This window comes from Spermophilus citellus, assembly GCF_964194105.1.
Source record: "Spermophilus citellus genome assembly, chromosome: 3".
In the NCBI taxonomy this organism is placed as follows: domain Eukaryota; kingdom Metazoa; phylum Chordata; class Mammalia; order Rodentia; family Sciuridae; genus Spermophilus; species Spermophilus citellus.
The window spans coordinates 220992469-221012675 of record NC_138184.1 but is presented as its reverse complement, the minus strand read 5'-3'; the positions used below and the strand labels follow the sequence as shown (position 1 = coordinate 221012675).

The window sequence follows — 20207 nt, the reverse complement described above, 5'->3', positions numbered from 1 at the left end:
AATGGAGTCTGTTTGACTATTGCCTGTATAGCCTGGCCCATAACAATCTTATTGTACCTAATTTATAAAGGACACTTTATCATAGGTGTGTGTGGATAGGAAAAATTAGCAGTCATGTACCACATAATGACATCTCAGCCAACAGACTGGTGCTTTCCTAAGATTGTGTTGTCCAGGGACAAGGCAGCTGTCTCTGTGTAAGTACCATCTAGGATGTTCATACAACAGAGTCACCTAACAACACATTTCTCAGAACATACCTCTGTTGATAAGTGACACTGCTGAAGCATGATGCCCTTGGGTGAGGACTAGGAGCATATCCTCTTAGGACAAGTGGGGACAATTGTATTGGGGTTTTCTTTTCCAGTTTCATCTTCAGCTATGGTACTGGCTTTCGAGGATTGCCTCGACTCTCTATTATTCAGACTCTGTACTTTCTCCCCCTTTTCCTTCTCTGGCAGTCTCCGTGTGTCTTCTTTAAATTTGGAAATTGCAGCATTACTTGTAGATCTTGTTCAGATAAATCGGCTCCTTCTCAGAGCCACCACCCCAGCCCTGAACAGTGCTCCTGAACCCCTCCTGGCATCGTTCACATCCCCTGGCGGCTTGTTGTACTCTGTTAGATGTGGGGCTTCATGTCTTTCTTCTCCTTCACCCTACGTTGTGTGTTCCTCAAACAGAGTCATGACCCTGTCTTTCATGTCCTCATGGTCTCTGAATTAATGGAAGGATGAACTTCAGTTACTCATTTAAAAAAAAAAAAACACACAGTAACTCATCTTCCCATTCTCCCCTATATTCAGCAATGGAATTGAATTACCATCTCTAGGGGGAGGGAAAGACTATTGACAGACAGTTCAAGATACTTCTGTTGGTCTTCCCCACTTCTACCCCACAGCCAAAGAATCAGTGTGGGAATTCTGACCACTCTCAAGTATGTCCATTCTAATTTTATGCTCAAGCACCAAATTGTCCATGGACTAGCAGACCTCCGTGAGATGGACTAGGCCCAAGAGCCCATTTCCTGTTCTCCACCCATGCTCTCAATCTTAGGTGGTGCCTCAGGATCCTGGGTCTTCATGTCAACACTGATCCTTATTCTACAACTCTTGATCATATCTTGGCAGTGTCTGGATGTTTTTCTTTCCCCATGAGAATCCAGGGGTTTACTTTAGTAAATGTGTATAGTCCTCCTTGGGGAAGGACTGGGGGATTATATGCTTGGGGGTTGTCACAGGGTTCTTCCTCCTGAGGACATATCCTCTCTGACATTGGTTTCAGTATTGAGAACGGACTTTGGGCCAGAAATTAGGCAAGAGATTGTGATTTTTATTGTGGATTGATTTCTTTTGATTATATGAATGAAGCAAAACTTTTGTTGCAATCCATTTATCTTATCCATTTCCAAAGTCTTTTATAATTTTTTGAATATGTCTCCAAATAAATATGTATCTACTGTGAATGAAATGCTAGAAGTTAAATATGTTTAAATATTCATAATTTACTAATAATTAAAATAAAGAGTTTACACAAAAACTGTGATATACCATTTCATTTTCCACTGTGCCATTGGCTTGTATTGTAGTGTGCCAAAATCATGCACATTTTGCTTATGTTAGTTATGCAATAACTGTGTCATGATGGGATTAATAGCAATACACCATCCCTGCATAAGCAATAGAATTGCATTTGGATTTAAGAAATCAAGGGAGGTTATCAAAAAGCCACTGACATTCAAGAGCAGGACCTTTTTTTTTTTTAATAATCTCAAAGACTTACAACTATAAAAATTAAGAGCATCTTTGGTACACTGGTTTCTCTAAGTGCCAGCATTCAGCAATGAAAAGGCAGTGCTTTTCTTGTCCAGATCTAGAGAAAGAAAGTGCGATCAGTTATTTAGATCTGATTTATACCTTAAGAGAGTGGCTGCCACTCTCTGTGATTTCAGGGAAGCTGGGTATCAAGGAGCAATTTCCAAAGAATTGAAAGCTAGTGCCGGGTTATGAATAAACTCTGAGATGCTTTGACCTTCCCTGTCAAATGACAAGGCCATAAATATGTTGGTAATTCTGCTTTGTTGTGAGTACCTGTTCTTTTCCATCATAGTAGGGTTTCTAGGATACCAAAAATTGGTAACAGCAAAAGGAAAACAAAATTTATTGTATAAAAAAATTAGTAAAGCAGCAAATACAAGGTGGGACACACAGGATGCAGCTTCTCGTGTCTTACTTCTGAAATATGGCTGGTATCAGAATATCCAATTTTGGAAACTTGATAATGGCCAAATCAAATTTAAAATAACAGTGTGGTCACATCTTACCATATATTTAAATGCAGAAAGATTATGTGACTTTGGGACAGGAAGAGAGATCATTAACATACACTATTTTTAGTGCTTTTTTTCCCCACTCTGCCAAAATCATTGTGAAATATGGTTCGTTCTTCCATTGATATGGTCCGTTTTAATAATCATATACAGTGTGGTGTTCTTTAGTACTTAGAGTGGCACTAAGCATAAAATGATGGTGTTTCGTGATTGTTTCATCTATCTTCATTTCATAACTGTTAGGGAACATTTTTCTCCTACTTCACCATTACCTTTCCCAAGTTCATACAATAGCTTAAGAAAAAATAAAGATAAAGTGGGAAAAATCAGTCTAGGTAACCTCTAGAGACAGGAAGGAAAAAGTAGCAGGATTTTTTTTTTCCCGTTATGAACAACAACGAAAACTTGTCAATCTTAGGCTTTTTAAAAAGGGATCCATACACTCTTTTGAACAACAATGTTTCCAAAATGCCCATTTTTCTGCTTTATGGACACTTAAAGGAGCCGAAGGGTCAGAGGCTGAGAACGAAGATGGCCCTGGGGATGCAGAGACCACACAGTACAGACAGAGGCACCTGGAAAACGACAGCCAGAGGTTTAGGGTCATTAGCCAGCCTTGTCCTGCAGCAGGTTGCCCAGGACCCTGGGACATGCTGTATACCCTTCAGAGTTCCCGTGTATGTCAGGAACTTGGGGTTGGCAGAACACTTCAGGCAGAGGGTCTCAGAAGGTATTTGGCCTTGGGCCTCTGACTCTAGGGCCCACTTGCACAGCTGGCCAGCTGGCTCCGGCTGCAGGTGGGGGTGCGGGCCCCATTCCTCTCCATATGGGTTCCCTACAAGGCTGCTCCAGCATCCTGGTGGCACAGTGACTGGCTTCCTCTAGAGCAAGCTGTACCTTTTATTTATTTATTTTTTAAAATTACTGTGGCCTCAGAATGAGGCCATCACTTCTACAGTCTCCTGCTGAGGAATACAGGAGGCATACATACTAAGAAGCAAAGTTCATTGTGGATGCTCTTGGGGCTTGACTGCCACTGAGAGAGAGGAGGAGGAAGAGGCTGAGCACCTGCACCTGTGTGAACGGAGGAGGGTTAAAGACCAAATGGATCAGCCAGATACGAGGGGGTATGATGGTGCTGGCCTGAGTGCATGTGAGCTGTGACCATTGGAGACTGCTCTCATCTCCCTTGTTACTTCAACCCAACACATTATGGCCAGTGTGTTTGTGCCCTCATCATCATAATCTCTTCTCCTGCACAGAAATGCAAACTAAATAGTATTAAGACATATTTGTCCCCAAAAGTCTTAACAAAACTTTTCTCAAGAAGTAAAAAACTATATGATCCCCTTCATTACCCACATGCCCCCAAGGGCCCCCACAAAACAGTATCACTCCTTCTGCATTTCTGATGTCAAAGGCTCTTATCTAGAAGAGGTATGAAAATAAGACTACTGTAAATATTAAGAATATGGTTTACATAACTTGAAATGTGTGTATACTCCAACATTTTGGCCAAGACACACAGATTGTATGTCATGAAGTACTACAGTAGGATTTCCTTATGAGTTAGAAGTAGGGTGTGAGAAAAAAAAAGAAGTAGGGTGTGAGAAAATAAGAAAAATCATTAGCTTATCAGTTAGAAAGATGAGCAGCCACCATCTGAGATAAAAAGCTGTTGAATATGGTAGCTTCAAGGTAAAATATCAGGATATATAAAGCAGGCAGTTGAACATTCAAAACCAGAATTTGGAGGAATGGTCCGGGCTAGAGATATACATTTAGGATTTGACAAAATCCAGATGACTGAGATCTTAGGAGCATGGTATAGATAGATTATAGAGGAAGATCTAGCTGAGATCTAGGGCCTATGTCCTGAAGTTCTACAGCATTAGGAATTTGGAGAGAAGAGGAGGAGCTGGGAAAGGAGATGTGGGTTAAAAGAAAAACCAGGAGAGTGTGGTTTTCTGAAAGCAAGGTAAAGATGGTATTTCAAAGAGGAGGGGTCAAAAATCCTGTGCACTGTAGGCTGGTAGGTTGAGTTGGGTGAGAACTAATGACTGGTCTTTAGATTTAGCAGTTCGAGGCCATTGGTTGTCCTGATGAAAGCCAACTTAAAAGGGAGGTGGGGCGAAAGCAAAGGTTTATTTGGAATGACTCTAAGAGAACACTGGAGGGCAGTAATTGGAGACAGTACATTTAGACAAGCTTTCCTAGGAATTTCAATGTGAAAAGGAACTAAGAAATGGGTGTATTGAGGTGGTAACTGGCAGAAGTAGGGAGTAAAGACTAGATGTAGGAAACTGCTAAGCTTAGTGCCCCTGTGTGATAAACATTTATTGTATTTGTACTGTTGGCCCCACAGTGCAAAGATTTGTAGATATGAAAATCAATGAGACATGGCTCCTGTCCTTGAGTTCAAGCAGTGTGCCCAGTACCTTGCACAGACAGCTGCAAGTCAGGAACGGTACTGAGGTGGCATCTGAGCTGTGCTAGAACTTGTGTCATCTGAATATTAACCTACCTGCCTCTCGTTAATATTTTGTAACACTTATGGGGAAAACAGTGTTTTTATTTGATCCTGATTCATATAGATGTCTTAGTTTATAAAAAATGCTTTTCGTATCTTAGTTTTCTTGATCTTAGCCTGGTTATTGATTTTGCTTTAACTATTTTACACCTCTGGAAAACCCAGCAAGTGTGTTTTGAAAACATGAATGAGGGTCCCAAGGAGTCTTCGCTGCCTCTTATATACAACTATTAACAACAAACAGTTAGGGGAATGGAGATATAAATGGAATTGGAAGTGTTGAAGATGGGTGGATGAGAGCAAAGCAGGCAGGTGTTTGTTCCCTTAGTAATTCATTCATTTACTGTGTAAGTACTACTAACCATCAACAAGTTTGCACAAAGCCTAACTTAGAGACTGAATATAAGGAACAAAAAGGAAAAAGAAAGAACAGGAAGAAAGCAAAAGAATGAAATGAGCCTCACCAGCTTTTACAGTTAGAAGCCTAAAAGATGTGACAAGGTAGTAAAGAGATGTGGACGTTAAAATCAAAATGTGCTTACATTGAGATCTCTGGTCTGCTGATTACCAGCTGAGTGGTGTGAACAAGGGAGGCCCAGGTGGAGGGGGCAGCTGTGCCTAGGGAAACTCTGGGAAGGTGATGGCCTATCACACTGAGCTCTGCACAGCCCTTTTCTAGTGAGAGGCTGGAGCAGTTAAGACAAGGAGCAGAATGGCAATGTATTCCTCACTGCCGGCATTGCAGCAGCTGCTCACCCATCAGGAGAAAACGTGGGAAACAAGGCCAGTGGATTTAAAACTCTGATAGGAACTTTACCAAAATTATTGCTGGTATTGAAAAAAAATAAATAAAAATAACTGTGCTATCATAGCAGTCAGCTCAGTTAACACTGAGAATTCTAAAAAATCATTTTAAGGTTACATTTTGGATATGGCACCAAATATGAGGCCTCAGAAGGTCTTTTAAGAAAGTACAAGTACTTTTCTTAAAAAAAAAAAAAAAAAGAACAAAGTGAAAGAAGTAGAAACTAATTTGGTAAAAGCTAAAGCTTCTTCATCATAGAGTTATAATTTTTCCTGAGATATCTTAATGTTTAATGAAAGTGTACTATAAAAATGTTTGAATTAAAAAAAGGTTTCTTTTACTCTCTCCTGATATTTCATGTGAGTCTAATGAAGGATAATCACACTAATTTTCTTTTTATAAATGACTGGGGCAAGGTGACTGATTAAAAAAGTGGGGATACAAATAAAGCCTATATACCAATTAAACATGATAGAAGAAGGGTACCTAAGTCAACATTTATAATATAATTCCTAAAGCTCTGTTCTTGGAACATTGCACATCGTATGATATTTAGTACTGAGAATAATTCAGTAAGGTAGTATTATAGTTTCCATTTTATATAAAAATACATAATGTACCGTATACATTTACATAAAAATTTACATTTAAGTGTGCTTTGAAAACTACTGACAGAGGTTTCCTGAGGATCGGTTGTGCTTCATGTGTCCTAGTGTACAGGAAAGCAAACATCTGGACAAAGAACATGAGGTCTTCCTCAGGAGCCTTTTTGGTCATCTTGACCCTCACTCATCTACTCAAATTTTGAAAAAGATGATTTTTCATGGCATATTGACACCTTTTCATGTTAACATAATTTCCCTTTTACTCTAAGCAATTAACCAATCAGATATTTATTAGACATATAATTATGTCTTTCTTATACTCTATATCTAACAGGAAAAAAAGGACTCCTTATATTTAAGTCTACACATGATTATCTCAGTAGATTCAATGAAAGCATTTCACAAAATAGAGCATCTATTAATGTTTAAAACACAAGAAAAACTAGTAGAAGGAACATACCTCAACATAGTTAAAGCTATATATGTTAAACCCAAGGCCAACATCATTCAAAAATGAGGAAAACTTTAAGCATTCCCTCGAAAAACAAGAACAAGACAGGGATGCCCACTTTCACCGCTTCTATTCAACAGAGTCCTTGAATCAGCTGAAAGAGAAATTAGGAAAACTATTCCATTTAGAATAGCATCAAAAAGAAAATAAAATACATAGGAATAATCTAACAAAAGAGGGTGAAAGACCTCTACAATGAAAACTGCAGAACACTAGAGAAAGAAATGGAGGAAGACCTTAGAACATGAAAAGACCACCCAATGTTCTTGGATAGGAAGAATTAATATTGTAAAATTGGCCATACTACCAAAAAGGCTATACAGATTTAATGCAATTCCTATTAAAATTCCAATGACATTCTTCATAGAAGTAGAAAAAACAGTCATTGAAATTCATTTGGAAAAAATAAGAGTCCCAGAATAGCCAAAGCAATCGTTAGCAAGAAAAGCAAAGCAGGAAGCATCACAATAACAGACCTTAAATTATGCTATAGAGATATAGTAACAAAAAGCAGCATGTTATTGGCACCAAAACAGACATGAAGGCCAATGGAACAGAATAGGACACACAGAGACAAATCCATGGAAATACAATTACCTCAAACTAGATAAAGGCACCAAAAATATACATTGGAGAAAAGACAGCCTCTTCAACAAATGGTGCTGGAAAAACTGGAAATCCATATTGTAGAAGAATGAAATTTAACCCCTATCTCTTACCCTGCACAAAACTCAAAGTAGATCAAAGACCTAGGAATTAGACCACAAATCCTGCACATACTAGAAGAAAATGTAGGCCCCACACTTCAGCATGTCAGCTTAGGGAGTGACATCCTCAATAAGACTTCCTAAAGTACAAGAAGTAAAATTAAAAATCAATAAGTGAGATGCATCAAGCTAAAAAGCCTTATCACAGCAAAGGAAACAATCAGAGTGTGAAGAGAAAGCCTACAGAATGGGAGAAAATCTTTGCCATCTGCACCTCAGATAAGGTGTTAATTTTCAGGATATGCAAAGAACTCAAAAAGCAAATAACCCAGTCAATAAATGGGCAAAGGAACTAAACATATACCTCTCAGAAGAAGAAATACAGTAAAAAAAAATATATTAAAAATAAATTCAACATCTCTAACAGAGAAACACACATTAAAATTACACTGAGATTTCATCCTACTCCAGTCAGAATGGGAATTATCAAGAATACAAGTAACAATAAATGTTGGTGAGGATGTGGGGGAAAGGCACACATACATTGCTAGTGGGACTGCAAATTGGTGCAAACACTCTGGAAAGCAGTATACAGATTCCTCAAAAAACTAGGACTTGAACCACTATTTGATCCAGTTATCCCACTTTTTGGTTTATACCCAACAGATTTAAACTCATTTACTACTGTGGCATAGCCACATTAATGCTTATAGCAGCTTAATTCACAATAAGCTAAACTATGGAACCAACCTGGATGTCCTTCAACAGATGAATGGATAAAGAAAATGAAGTTTATATACACAATGGAATAGTACTTGGCCATAAAGAAGAATGACTTTATGAATTTAACTGGTAAATGGATGGATCTGGAGACTATCATGCTAAGTAAAATAAGCCAATCACCCAAAAACATGGGTCAAATATGCTCTCTGAAATGTGGATGGTAACCCACAACAAGGATGAGGGAGAATAGAAGTTCAGTGGATTAAACAAAGGGCAATAAGGAATGCAGGTAAGGGAGGTGGATAGGAATAGGAAAGGCAGTGGAATGAACCTGACATAATTTTCCTATGTTCATGTATGAACACACCACAGTGAATCTCACCATCATATACCTCTGTAAGTCTGGGACCCTAATTAGAATAAAATGTATTTTATTCTTTTAGAAATATACCAAAATGGTTTCCACTGTCATGTATAACCAAAAAGAATTTTAAAAAGGCTCCTTGCTATCAAAGAAATCTTATTATAATAGATACAATGTGAACCGATCTAAGAGATGCAACACAGTAGCAAAATGGTCCATTTTGTGGCACAAATGATTAAACATTGTAGTGGTTAGGAGTACATCATCTGTGCTGTGCTGGGAACATGGGAGGGTCATGGAGAAGCAGGGCGTGCCCTGGGCTTTGGGGTTTCTCCAGATTAAGGATGGAGCAGTGGAGTAGGAATAGATAGGAGGATGTGGGCATCCTGATCCTATTCCACGCTGAGGAGAAGAGCATCCATCTGAAGTGATTTCAAAATGCTTGAGATCATTCTGATTGAAAATACATATATCTTGTCTTGTTCCCATTGTTAAAAATGCTTACTTTGGGGACAAATACTGTCTTTAGAAGTCATTCTTTTAAAAGTCAGCATCTTTTGGAGGGGTCAAGTGTAAGTTTTTGACAATTTAGTGTGAGAGCACTCAGCAGATTATTTTCTCTGTCTAGAATAAAGAAAAGCAGAAAGATAGGGCAGAGCACACTGTAAGAAGGCATAAACAGAGAGGTGATACAGAGCAAAGGATGGACATTGGTTGCATCAAATTTATTTTGAAGTAGTCCAGTGTCAGGAGGTTAATCAAAATTTCAGCCTGTCATAATAATATTTTAACATCTAATTTTAATATCTAACAATAGCAGTTTATTTCATAAATATTTTTCACTTTAACTTAGCTGTCTGTAAAAAAAGGTTTTCTTTGGAATGAGGATTAAGCATTAATTGCTTGATAGTGGAGCACGTCTAAACTAGTATCAGAGCATCCGTGATTTCAGCATGAGTATATTCAACAATTTCCAAAATAAAAATCCAGGGTAGGTTATTCATTAATTTTAAGACATATCATTGAAGTGTTCTGGCTGTGAAAATATTAAACAAAACATCATTTTGCAGAATTACTACTGTTCCAAGTCAGTGTTTCCCTAAGTGGTGTCATGAGGGAAGAACAGTTCTCATGGGGAGGTATGAGGTCCTGTTTGAGAGGTGCAGGGAGCTCGGCAGCAAGGGAGGCTGCAAAACACTAGTTCAGGAAAATGTTTTTTGTTTGTTTTTCTGCAAGACTACCTAGAGCACAGATGCACTGACAGACATTGTGACTTCCAAGAGGACAACCCAGGGAGCAGTTTTTCCAATCTTCTCTGACCTTGGCAGTAGTGTTCTGTGCAGAGCATTTTGGAAAATTATCTAACGTGATCTGAAACTCTAAAAAGCTATCTAAAGATTAAAGATAAGATATTAATGCATTTTCAAAAGAAAATACTGAGATCTTTCTCTCTCTTTCTCCCTCTCTCTCTCTCTCTCTCTCTCTCTCTCTCTCTCTCTCACACACACACACACACACACACACACTCCTTACAAGCATCTACTTAACGTGTATGTGTATATGCTACATATAAACACATGTAGCATTGATTAGTACATTTCAGGTATTAGTATTTCAGGTAAACCACCAGGCTTCTATTTTGAATTCTTCATTTATGGAGCAGAATCAAAGAAAATGTACAAATCTTGTAGCTCTGAGGTTTAATAACTACACGTTCATTGGGGCCACCATTTCTCTTGTGACTGCTTTTCATCCTGTGAGCAATCCCAGCGTGAAAACATTCCAGCACAAGCCTGTCTTGGTATGCGAGAAGGAACCTCTTCTGGTAAAGTGAATGCAGATCCTCCGTCTTCTTTCACTCTTTGTCCTGCAGGCTGTTTAATTTCTTGCAGTGTTTGTTGATATATTTTTAAATCATCTAAGCAAACTTACAGGAGATGAACTTCCCGAGGTTAGCCTTGTGTTGAGTAATTCTGCAGCAGCATTCCACATGTACAACTGTGTGTTCCTTCAATTTTAGCTGCAATTAGCCAGATAATAGGGTATAAGTTGAGTATTAGAAGCAGTTCTATGAATGACTGTCTACTTTATGAACTATCATTGTCACCCACTCCTTGAATCTTCCACACTAAGTAGGAAGTACCCTTGTGTTCTCCCTGTGTTTGGAGCTTGTGAATGATTTTATCAATTTGCTATGTATTTTGTGAGATCCATGCTAAGAACTCTTGGCATGAATGTTAGCATAGTTATTGGATTTAAAGACTCAGATATAATTAATTCATATGCCTCTATGTTTGGGATTATTCAAAGGCAAAATGTAGGTGAGTTTTAATCTTTTTTCTCAGTTATGTCATAGTCATTTGCAAAGAGGAGGTGTAACACAAAACAAAATGACAGTGATTTCTTAGGCCTTCGTAGGTACCCACTTGTATGTATTGTTGCTCTAGCTTGGAATTGGAACATAGGAGCATGATTGTAAGCACAATCTCCAGACCCTGTGCCATATGAACACGTCTTGTTTTCTTTTACTAAATTAGAATTTCATACCTTATGGAGGTTTTTCGATATGTTCAAATAATCACAGTTAGAAAAGTGAAGTGGCTGTGATTGATTTTTGTTCCTTCTTTACTCATTGGACCTGCCTTTGACTTAAAGAGTTATCTTAGCTCAGGACAGAGGATGGAACAGGAACCTGTGCGATGATTCATAAGAGTCGATGGAAGCCGATGATTAGTTCATGTGCCTTTGGTCTTCAGTGATGGCATAAATCCTGAGGAAGTTCTGTAACGTCAGCCGTGTGCCTGCCTATGTCAAGGCACATACAGGCTAGACCTGTTAGGAATTGAGAATCCAAGGAATAAACAGAATTCCTTTATACAGTTATTCACTTTTTAAAAATGTCATGTAGATATAAGGATAGAAGAGGAAAACATAATGCTGCTGTCTTCTAACCACAAAAGGGAAATTTGCTTATTTATAAATATAAAGACCATTCACAGATGGCAAAGCACCTCTTGGGAACAAGAGAAAAAAAAAGTTAATTGATTATAGGCTACGACCTATCTGTGAATTCTCAAGTCCACAAACTAGTTTTTTCCCTTAAAATTGAAAAATTTAAGGTCCGTTGATTCTTAAAATAACAAAGAAAGCAGTGAGCACAGAGCAAAGCTACATAAGAAAGCTTACTACTGCACCATTTAAATCAACGATTTTATAACAGCCATTCCTTTCCCTGGGAAAATAAAACTTAACATGTATATGTGTTGTTTCCTTTGCATTATATGATGTAAGCTGAAGAGTTTTCTCTTAGGGAATTAATATCCACCAGATGAAAAATAATTCCTTCTTTCCTTTGTCAAACATACCAGACATACCCGTGTTTCAGCTAACCATGACCACACTATTAAGCAGATCCAAAACAGGGGGAAGACAATCATCAGTTAACAAACAGGAATGAACTGTAATACACCAAAGCTGAGACAAACCAGGAAGATAGGAATCCCTCTCTGGTAAGGAAGACAGCAGGTCTCATTGTCAGAAATGATGTCACCAGCAGAGGCACAGAGATCTGGGCCCATGCATACTTCTCCATTCCTCCTTCTAGAGCTAGGGAACCCTGTGATTTGGCCACCCACTGGCCAGGAAGCTTGGGTTACCTGGAACCGCTCTGGTAACATAGTGCTCTCTCATGGGACCCTAGGACGAGAGCCTTTGATCAGGAAACTGGACCAGAATCCACCTTCCCCCAAACATCACGGCACCTATTCCTTCACTGCAGAAACCAAAGTAATTCTGAGGAAACCAGAATTTCTAGGAGCCCCCCTGCCCTTACGACATTTTAGCGTCGGGAGGCTTTGTCACTCCTGAGAATGGGTTCACGCATGCTCCGGTTGGCATCGAGGGAGGATCACTTGTAAAGCATTCAGTATTTGTATCTTCGGAGAGAAGTACTGCTAGGGTGGAGGATGGTAAGCAGAAACAAAACTCAAGTTTACGTGGTGAACTGTTCAGCCTACATCAGTTTAGAGGAGACCTCCAGGCAAACAGTAAGGACTCACACCTGGCATGAAATAAAACTGTTCCCCAGAGGGAAAAGGCAGGAGAGGTTGTGCCAGCTGTCAAGAAGTGGCTGCGTGTTCTTTTTGGGTGGCACTGTATCTGGTGTAGGTACAGACCCCATCCCATTGCTGTTGGTCCTGTATAAGGGTGAGAAATGGTCATTGTGAGACATTTTTTTAAATTAGTAGACTTCAGTTTTTAGGTTTACAGAAAACTGAGCAGATGAGACACAGTTTTCCTCCCCACCCCCATTATCTTGCCTTAATATGGCTCATTTGTTACAAGGGATGGACTCAGATTGATATGTCAGTATTAACCAAAGCCATAGTTGACATTAACATTCACCCTGCGGCACGGTACTTCTGTGGCTCTTGACCAATGAATTATGTCAGTGTTCACCATTAGGGTTTCACACAGATGGTCTCACTGGCCTAACACTGCGCTGTCTTCTACCCATTCCTTGCCACCTCAGTCACCTTAAGTGGACATCTGACACAACGCTGGCATCTCCCCAGTGGTCTTGGCCTGCAAACCCCTTCCTCTTCCTTTTCAGAGTTGATACCTCCAGTTCCCATCAGGGGTCCTCATGTATGTAACAAGCTTTCTTGAAAAAATTCTTGTTAGGATTAATCCAGGCGAAAGTTTCTAGGGTCAGTCAGCTTCCACCCGACACATGTTGTTAATATGAAGCAGGATGAACCACGGGAGGACTGGGGTGCCTGCAGCCGCATCTACAGTGCACATTAAGCTTCTTTCCTTTCTCTTCCCTTCCTGATGGCTGTCTCTCCTCTCCTGCAGGGAAAGCACAGGTTGCACGTGGACACTGGGATGGAAGGAAGTTGGTGCGGCCTCATTCCTGTTGGACAGCCGTGCGATCATGTGACAACCACAGGCCTGAAGTGGAACCTCAGTAAGTAAAGCCTCTCCATAAAGGGAAGTTTTCTTTTCTGCTGTCCAGGAGTACAATCTCTGGGTCATAAGGTATTTCACTGTTTAACAGAGAAGCTGCCTGATGATTTTGCAAAGCGTCTGTGACCAGAAATATATAAGCTTTCCAGTTTCTTTACATCCTCACCAACAATTGTTATTATCTGTTTTTTGTTTAGTTTTGCTGAGTTTGGTGGCTATGAAGGTGGTGTCCTACTGGGTTTTGATTTGCATTTCCCTGATGACTAATGTCATCAAATTTCCTTTCTTGTCCTTATGGGACTTTTATGTATTTTCCTTAGAGAAACTCCTATCCAGGTCTTTTGATCAGTTATTAATTAGATTACTCTCCTTTGCACTGAGTTGTAAATCCTTTGTGTATTTTAGAATTGAGTCCTTTATCAGATTTGTGACTTGCAAATATTTTCTAAGAGTGCTTGGCCTATATTTTTATTTCTGAAGATTAATTAACTAAATTTGTTAATTTAATGTGATAAAGTCCAAGTTTCTTTATGGATCGTTCTTTTGGTGTCATCTCTAAGGACTTTTTGCCCAACTTTCTTCATGGTTTTATGCCCATGAAACCAACTTGGCTTTTTAGAAGTAGTTGCTCTAACTAAAATAGCGAGTTATTTTCATAGTCAAACTTTTGAGATATCACAATCTATGATAGCTGCCCTTATTAAATTTTAAGATGTTGTCCAATAATTACCTACTGTATTAGCTTTTAGTTATATAAAAAGTGTCAGATTTTAAACGAACAAAAAAAAAAAAAATGAGGGGGATCTGCTTATGAACTAAATCCTGATTCCAAAGGAAACTACCAGGCATTGCGAAACAAGTCCATTCTAGTCATTAAGAATAACGGTAATTTAATCAAAGAGATCTGACTGAAAGACAAAGCAGGCGTCCCTTGATTAACCAGTTATCTCTAAGGTTGTACATATAAAGTATGGAACCATGTCATTCTTTTTCAGTATGGGAAACTCTTAGATTTCTACAAGGAAATAAATATTTGGAAGATAGACTTTACAAAAATCTTTTTATCGGTTACTGCTGAAACAATTAGGAAAGGCCAGAGATGTTTTGGAAAACATATCTGGAGAGCTCATCAGAATTTGAAAGGCTGGCTCCAGCAGGTCTCCTCTTGTACTCAGAGACAGGTGACAGGCTTTGAAGCTCTCCAAGGAAACTGACATGAGCTCCCATTAGAAGCTTTTTTGAAAGCATTCCAGCCTAAAACAACAGTTTTACTCTTAAAAATTCCCATTATTTCCAAGGACCCCACCTTGACAGTGGGGAACTTCTTCCTGCGTGGCTAGTGCTACAGAAGCAAGGGGGGCAGCTGCCCAGCTTCCTCGGCCTACAGAGACAGGAAAGGGCCAGAAGAGGAGGTGGGACTCTTCTGTGCTCTTTCAAACATCCCAATTCTGTAAACCAGCTTTCTCTGGAAGGGGGGCCTTGGGCAGGATGAGGGTAGGACTCTTAACCTTCCTACGGGGTAATTTTTAATCCTGTGTAAATGCAATATGTTGTTATTTGTTCGTGTAGTTACAGATTGCTTTGACTTTTGAAATAATTATTTTTTTATCTACATGTTTATGAAAATATATTAAAAGCAACTTCAAGGAGTATGCGAGAAATAGAGTGCAAATAGTTTGTTCCATCAATTATCCATGGGAAAATTCTTATTTTAGGGTTCTTTTAACTCATGAAAGATAATAAAAATAATTGTGAATGATATCATGTTGACCTGAAGAAGAGTGAATAGATTTTGTTCAGAGGGCTCGAGTCACTCAGCTCCCTCCATCTGGGAAAAGAGCCCTGAGGTCAACGTAAGACTATCTGTCACAGCCATGGAGTGGGCTTGGGCTTGGAGAGGGGGAAAAGTCTTTAGGCGCTTAGTCAGGAGCTGCCTCACTCCTTGGGTCAGTGGTAAGCAATTCGCCCTGGGGAAACAGGTCAGAGTCCTCCTCAGGTGGCCGAATTGCTTGGTCTCTGCCCATCCACACACTTCAAAATCTTATGCCACAAGTTCCAAAAATGATCTGATTTGTTACCAATTTATAATATCTCACATTACATTCTGACTTAAAAGAAAAAAAGTATGAAAGCTACCCATGTCCCATCTCCCAGAAGAGAAATGTTCCAAGTGTTATCAAAGCGGATTATAGTTACAGCGTTTTAGTTCGTGGTAGCACACTGTGGATGTTCATTGACTTGCGTCTTGTGCAGGAGTTTCTTTGGGATGTAAACACTTAGGAATAAAAGAGCTGCCTCTTCGATGCTGCACTGTTACCTCTACTAAATGCACCACATTACCCTGCCCAGTGGGTGTGCCAGGACACACTCACCCCCCGAGGGCACCAGGCTCCCCTGCCCCACATCCTTACTAGTTCTTGGTATTGTCAGACTCATTTCTGCCCGTCGGACTTTAACTAGTTTTTCCTTGTGATCCCAGCTGGCGAGGGTCAGCAGCTTTATGTAGTCGTTAGCCCTGGTGAGTCCACTTATGTGGATTGCTGCGTTCTTTTGCCTGGGCTATTGATTTCTAGAAATTTCTATTTGTTTTTATGAGAAGAAAGGATATAAGAGTTAAATGCAGAGAAATTTTTTAAGTCTTTGTACTTAATGTTGGTAACATGTATGTCTGAAGCCATCTCTATTTCTCCATGGTTGTGAAGGTACTTTCAATTTAGTTTTTTTAAGGTTTAGTTTCAGGAATTTGTTTCACCTGAAATTCATTTCTGTGCATGATATGAGATAGGAATCCATTTTTTTTGTCTTCCTGATTGTAAATTCCCTAGAATCATTTATCATCCTTTCTCCAAAGATTTTCACACGTGCGGGTGTTTCTTGGACCTCTGCTGACTTCCCTTGGTTTACATATTGCTGCTCTGATGCCACACTGCCCTGGTTCCTGGGCTTTACAATAGGTATGGAATGGGAATGAGTCTCCAGCCTTCTTCTTCAGAATTTTCATGGCTATTCCTGGCTTCTCACTTTTCATCATAAATTTTAGAATCAGTAATTCCATCATAATTTATATTGGAGTTACATTTATTTAGTTGCTGAACACTTTAATCATTTCTAAAAATGTGACTATAGATTCACTTGACTTTTCTACAGACAAGCATATTTCTTTTCATAGTCAAGTTCTCTTTCTTCTGCATTCGAAAGAAATGTCAAAGCCAGCCTCAGCAAAAGCAAGGCGCTAAGCATCTCAGTGAGACCCTTTCCCTAAATGAAATACAAATAGGACTGAGGATGTGGCTCAGTGGTCAGGTGTCCCTGAGTTCAATCCCCAGTACCTGCCCGCCCCCCAGTAAAAAGGCTCTGAAATGGCAGCTTTAAGAAAGCCAGTGTGTGCTTCCTCACGGTGCAGTGCAGGGGTAGGCAGTCATGGGAGGCTCTCTAGGATGTCCTCCATCCTCCACCTGCGTGTCCTGGTCATGTCTGTTGCACTTCAGCCACTGTGTTCCCCATGACATCGAGAGGGAGGGAAGGGGAGAGAGGAGCAGGGGGCAGTGTGCAGTGTGCACAGCAGGACATGGGCCTTCAGAGATTCCCACCTCCCCAGCAGCCCCTCCTGCAGAGCTCTTAAATATCAGAAGTTGAGCTGGATTATGTAGTTTACTGAATTGTAAAAAGTTTTTTAAAGTACCATAAAATAATTGCCACTATTTTCTTAGAACTTTTTAAATTGATACATGTTCTAATAAATGACGGCATATTTTTGGTGGAATACAGTATGGTGTTTATCTAATAATTCTAGTTTCATTATCTCTTTTGTAGTCAAATTCTGCATTTTTCAGTATTTTCTTTATTCTCACTCATGGTGGACTCTTTTGTCCTGTTTCATGTATTTGGTTGTCTTTTCATATTTCAGGTTTTATCTGTAGAAATACTTGGAAAGTTAGTTGGGGGTGTCTTTCTAGCTCAAATTTCAAGCTGTTTCTACTAATGCCCTGAGATATAGCAGTCTTGGACTACTTAGCTGCCCAAGTATGAGGTTTCCATGAAAAATCTTCTAGTGTAAATTTTAACCACAAGGAATTGAGGTCTCTATTTCTTCTTCTCTTTCCCCAGCCCCCATCCCTGTCAAAGCTCAAAGACAAGTTTAAGTTTCCTTATTCTGAAGCTTTTCTAGCAGTTCAGTAAATTCCTTGCTGGTTTGTTCTGAATGTCTGCATCCTCCAAGTTCGTGCATTGAAAACTAATTAGCAGCCAGGCGCATGGAGCATGCCTGTGATCCCAGTGGCTCGGGAGTTCAAAGTCATCCTCAGCCATAGCAAGGCACTGAGCACCTCAGTGAGACCCTGTCTCCAAATAAAATAGGGCTGGGGATGTGGCTCAGTGATCGAGTACCCTGAGTTCAATTCCCAGTACCAAAAACTCAAACACTTAACAGTGTGATAGAGTTAGGAGCTGAAGCCTTTGGGAATTGATTTGGCCCCTCATGAATGGGATTATTCTAAAGGAAAAAGATTTTTTGCCCTTTTCACCATGTGAGGACGCAGCAAGAAGGTGCCATCTATAAACCAAGGAATGGACCCTTCACAGACCCCAAAGCTGCTATCAGTTTCTTGGATGTTCAACTTGTAGGACTTTGGGCAAGAAGTTTCTGTTGTTATCAGCTACCCAGTACACGGCCTTTTATCAAAGTGGTCTTACCAGTCTAATCCACAGGTCTACCCTTCTGTTAAGGATATGGCCCTGAATTTATATAGAGAATCAGTCCCAACTCTATAGAGGCCCAATACCTTGATTCCTGATTCCCATTTATTTGAAAAGAAAGGCATCTTTCTTTGTCTGTGCAGCTGATAATCATATCCATGGTGTCTAAGTCTGATATTGGGAATTTTGGAGAAGGGAGGCTCCCATGCTGTGGGCATGTCTTCACCATCTCCTGATTGTTCTAGGTCCAGTAGATAAGACAAGGGTGGGGAAGGGAAACCCACTAAGTAGGAAGAGCTAGCAGCAAAGCCCGGACAAGGTTTTGGCAGAAGCTACAATTATATTCTGAACTGACTCTAATCAGACTTTGACTCCTTAAGTAGAAATTGTTAATATAAATATCCAAAGATTCATATTTTAAACACTGGGGAAATCTCAATTTTAGACTTACTCTGTTTTTGAGGTTCCAGTAAAGCCACAATCAGCCCTAAGCATGAGCCTAGGGCCCTGTCCTGGCTACCTTCTTTCAGAACCCAACACACTTCTGCCCCCTTGCAGTTTCCTGTCTCCACCCTCTTGTGACCTTATTCAACCACACACCATCCTCCTCCACGTGTCTCTAAAAGATTCTCTTCAAGGATTTACTCAGACTACCTCAGTCTTGCAAAAATCTCCTCTCTGCTAGGAAAACTGCTACATTCTCTGATTTATGAATATATGTTAATGAGTAATGATGAAAAGTTGGATTTCCTTCCTAGATAACCTTGGTGAATTTGCTGGGGTTTCCAGGTTGCTACTCTAAGTAATAAAAATCAAATGTCACGCACCATCTCTCAGTATATACACCCAGTCCATCAGAGGTGGCAGCACATGGTACAAATAGAGAGGTGTCAACTCCACACATTCCTGAAGTCTTTAAAAGAATGGGACCAGTGTGAACAATTGCAATAATAACATTCAGATGGCATTTGACATTTTATTTTTATGCAGTACATTAAATCTTACAATAGTCTTATAACAGTTTGAATTGTCCCCATTTTTCAAATGAGGAAAGAGCAATTCGTAGTGCTAATTAGTAAATTGTCCATAATTAGGGAAATGAACTTGAAATACAGAGAAGTAAACATAAGGAAAGTGGTAACTGTGGACAAGAAATGAAGAGAGTCTGGAAAGAAGAGAAAGTGGGTGGTAAGAAGAAAAATAAAATTCTGTGGGACAGAATAGAACTTGTCTCCTGTTTTGCTTAAGAAGCATGTTAAATGGAGTTGACTTCCATTTTCCCAGGCCTCTCGTTTATAACACTCAAATTGAGATCAAAATTATGTATTCATTGTTCATTCTTTTGTATTTCCTCAAAGAAATACAGAAATAAATGACAGAAGGAAATAATGTCTTAGTATTGACTAAAAGGGACACTGCTCTCCTAATTCAAGTGAAAGAATTTTGAAAGAAAAGGAATATGAGAAAACAGTCTAAAAAGATTTTTCATCTTTTTGAAGAATAAAATTGTATTAAGTATATATAAGTATATAAGTACCAGGGTTTTCTGCAGGAGTTCTCTATGAAAAATCTTAAGTAATTTAAGGGACCCTAATAAGAGACCATTTATCCATATGTAAAATTAAACTTGCTAATAATGTATTTTGGGGACAAACACTCTTACTGCTCACTCCATTAAACTCAGAAAGTGATGCTAATTCCATTGTCACAGAGCAGGTGTGGCTGTACCTATGTAGGTCAGGACCTCTCCTAAGCTGGTGCCACTAATGTCTGAGATGTTTCATATTTTCAGATTTGTTTGTTATTTTAATTATTGATTTTCCAGCCCAGTGCTTTAAAAAATATAAAACACTCTGAAACTGTGACATCAGTATTTCCTATCTGCTTCAAGGATACTGTCTTTTGTTTCCTAAGTCTTCCATAATCATTGATTCACTCACAATTGAATTAAAATGTTAAAATTTTCTCATAAA

At 39.3% G+C, this 20207-nt stretch overlaps 1 protein-coding gene across 5 annotated transcripts in view; it reads left to right on the top strand.

Annotated features, from left to right (window-relative positions):
• TPK1 (thiamin pyrophosphokinase 1) overlaps positions 1–20207 on the top strand; it is a 354135-nt gene that overhangs the window by 246735 nt on the left and 87193 nt on the right. For all 5 annotated transcript variants that reach the window (XM_081283744.1, XM_081283741.1, XM_081283743.1 and 2 more), the window contains exon 8: positions 13429–13540. In XM_081283744.1, the coding sequence (XP_081139870.1) occupies positions 13429–13540 (112 nt within the window). The remainder of the gene's footprint in view (positions 1–13428; positions 13541–20207) is intronic.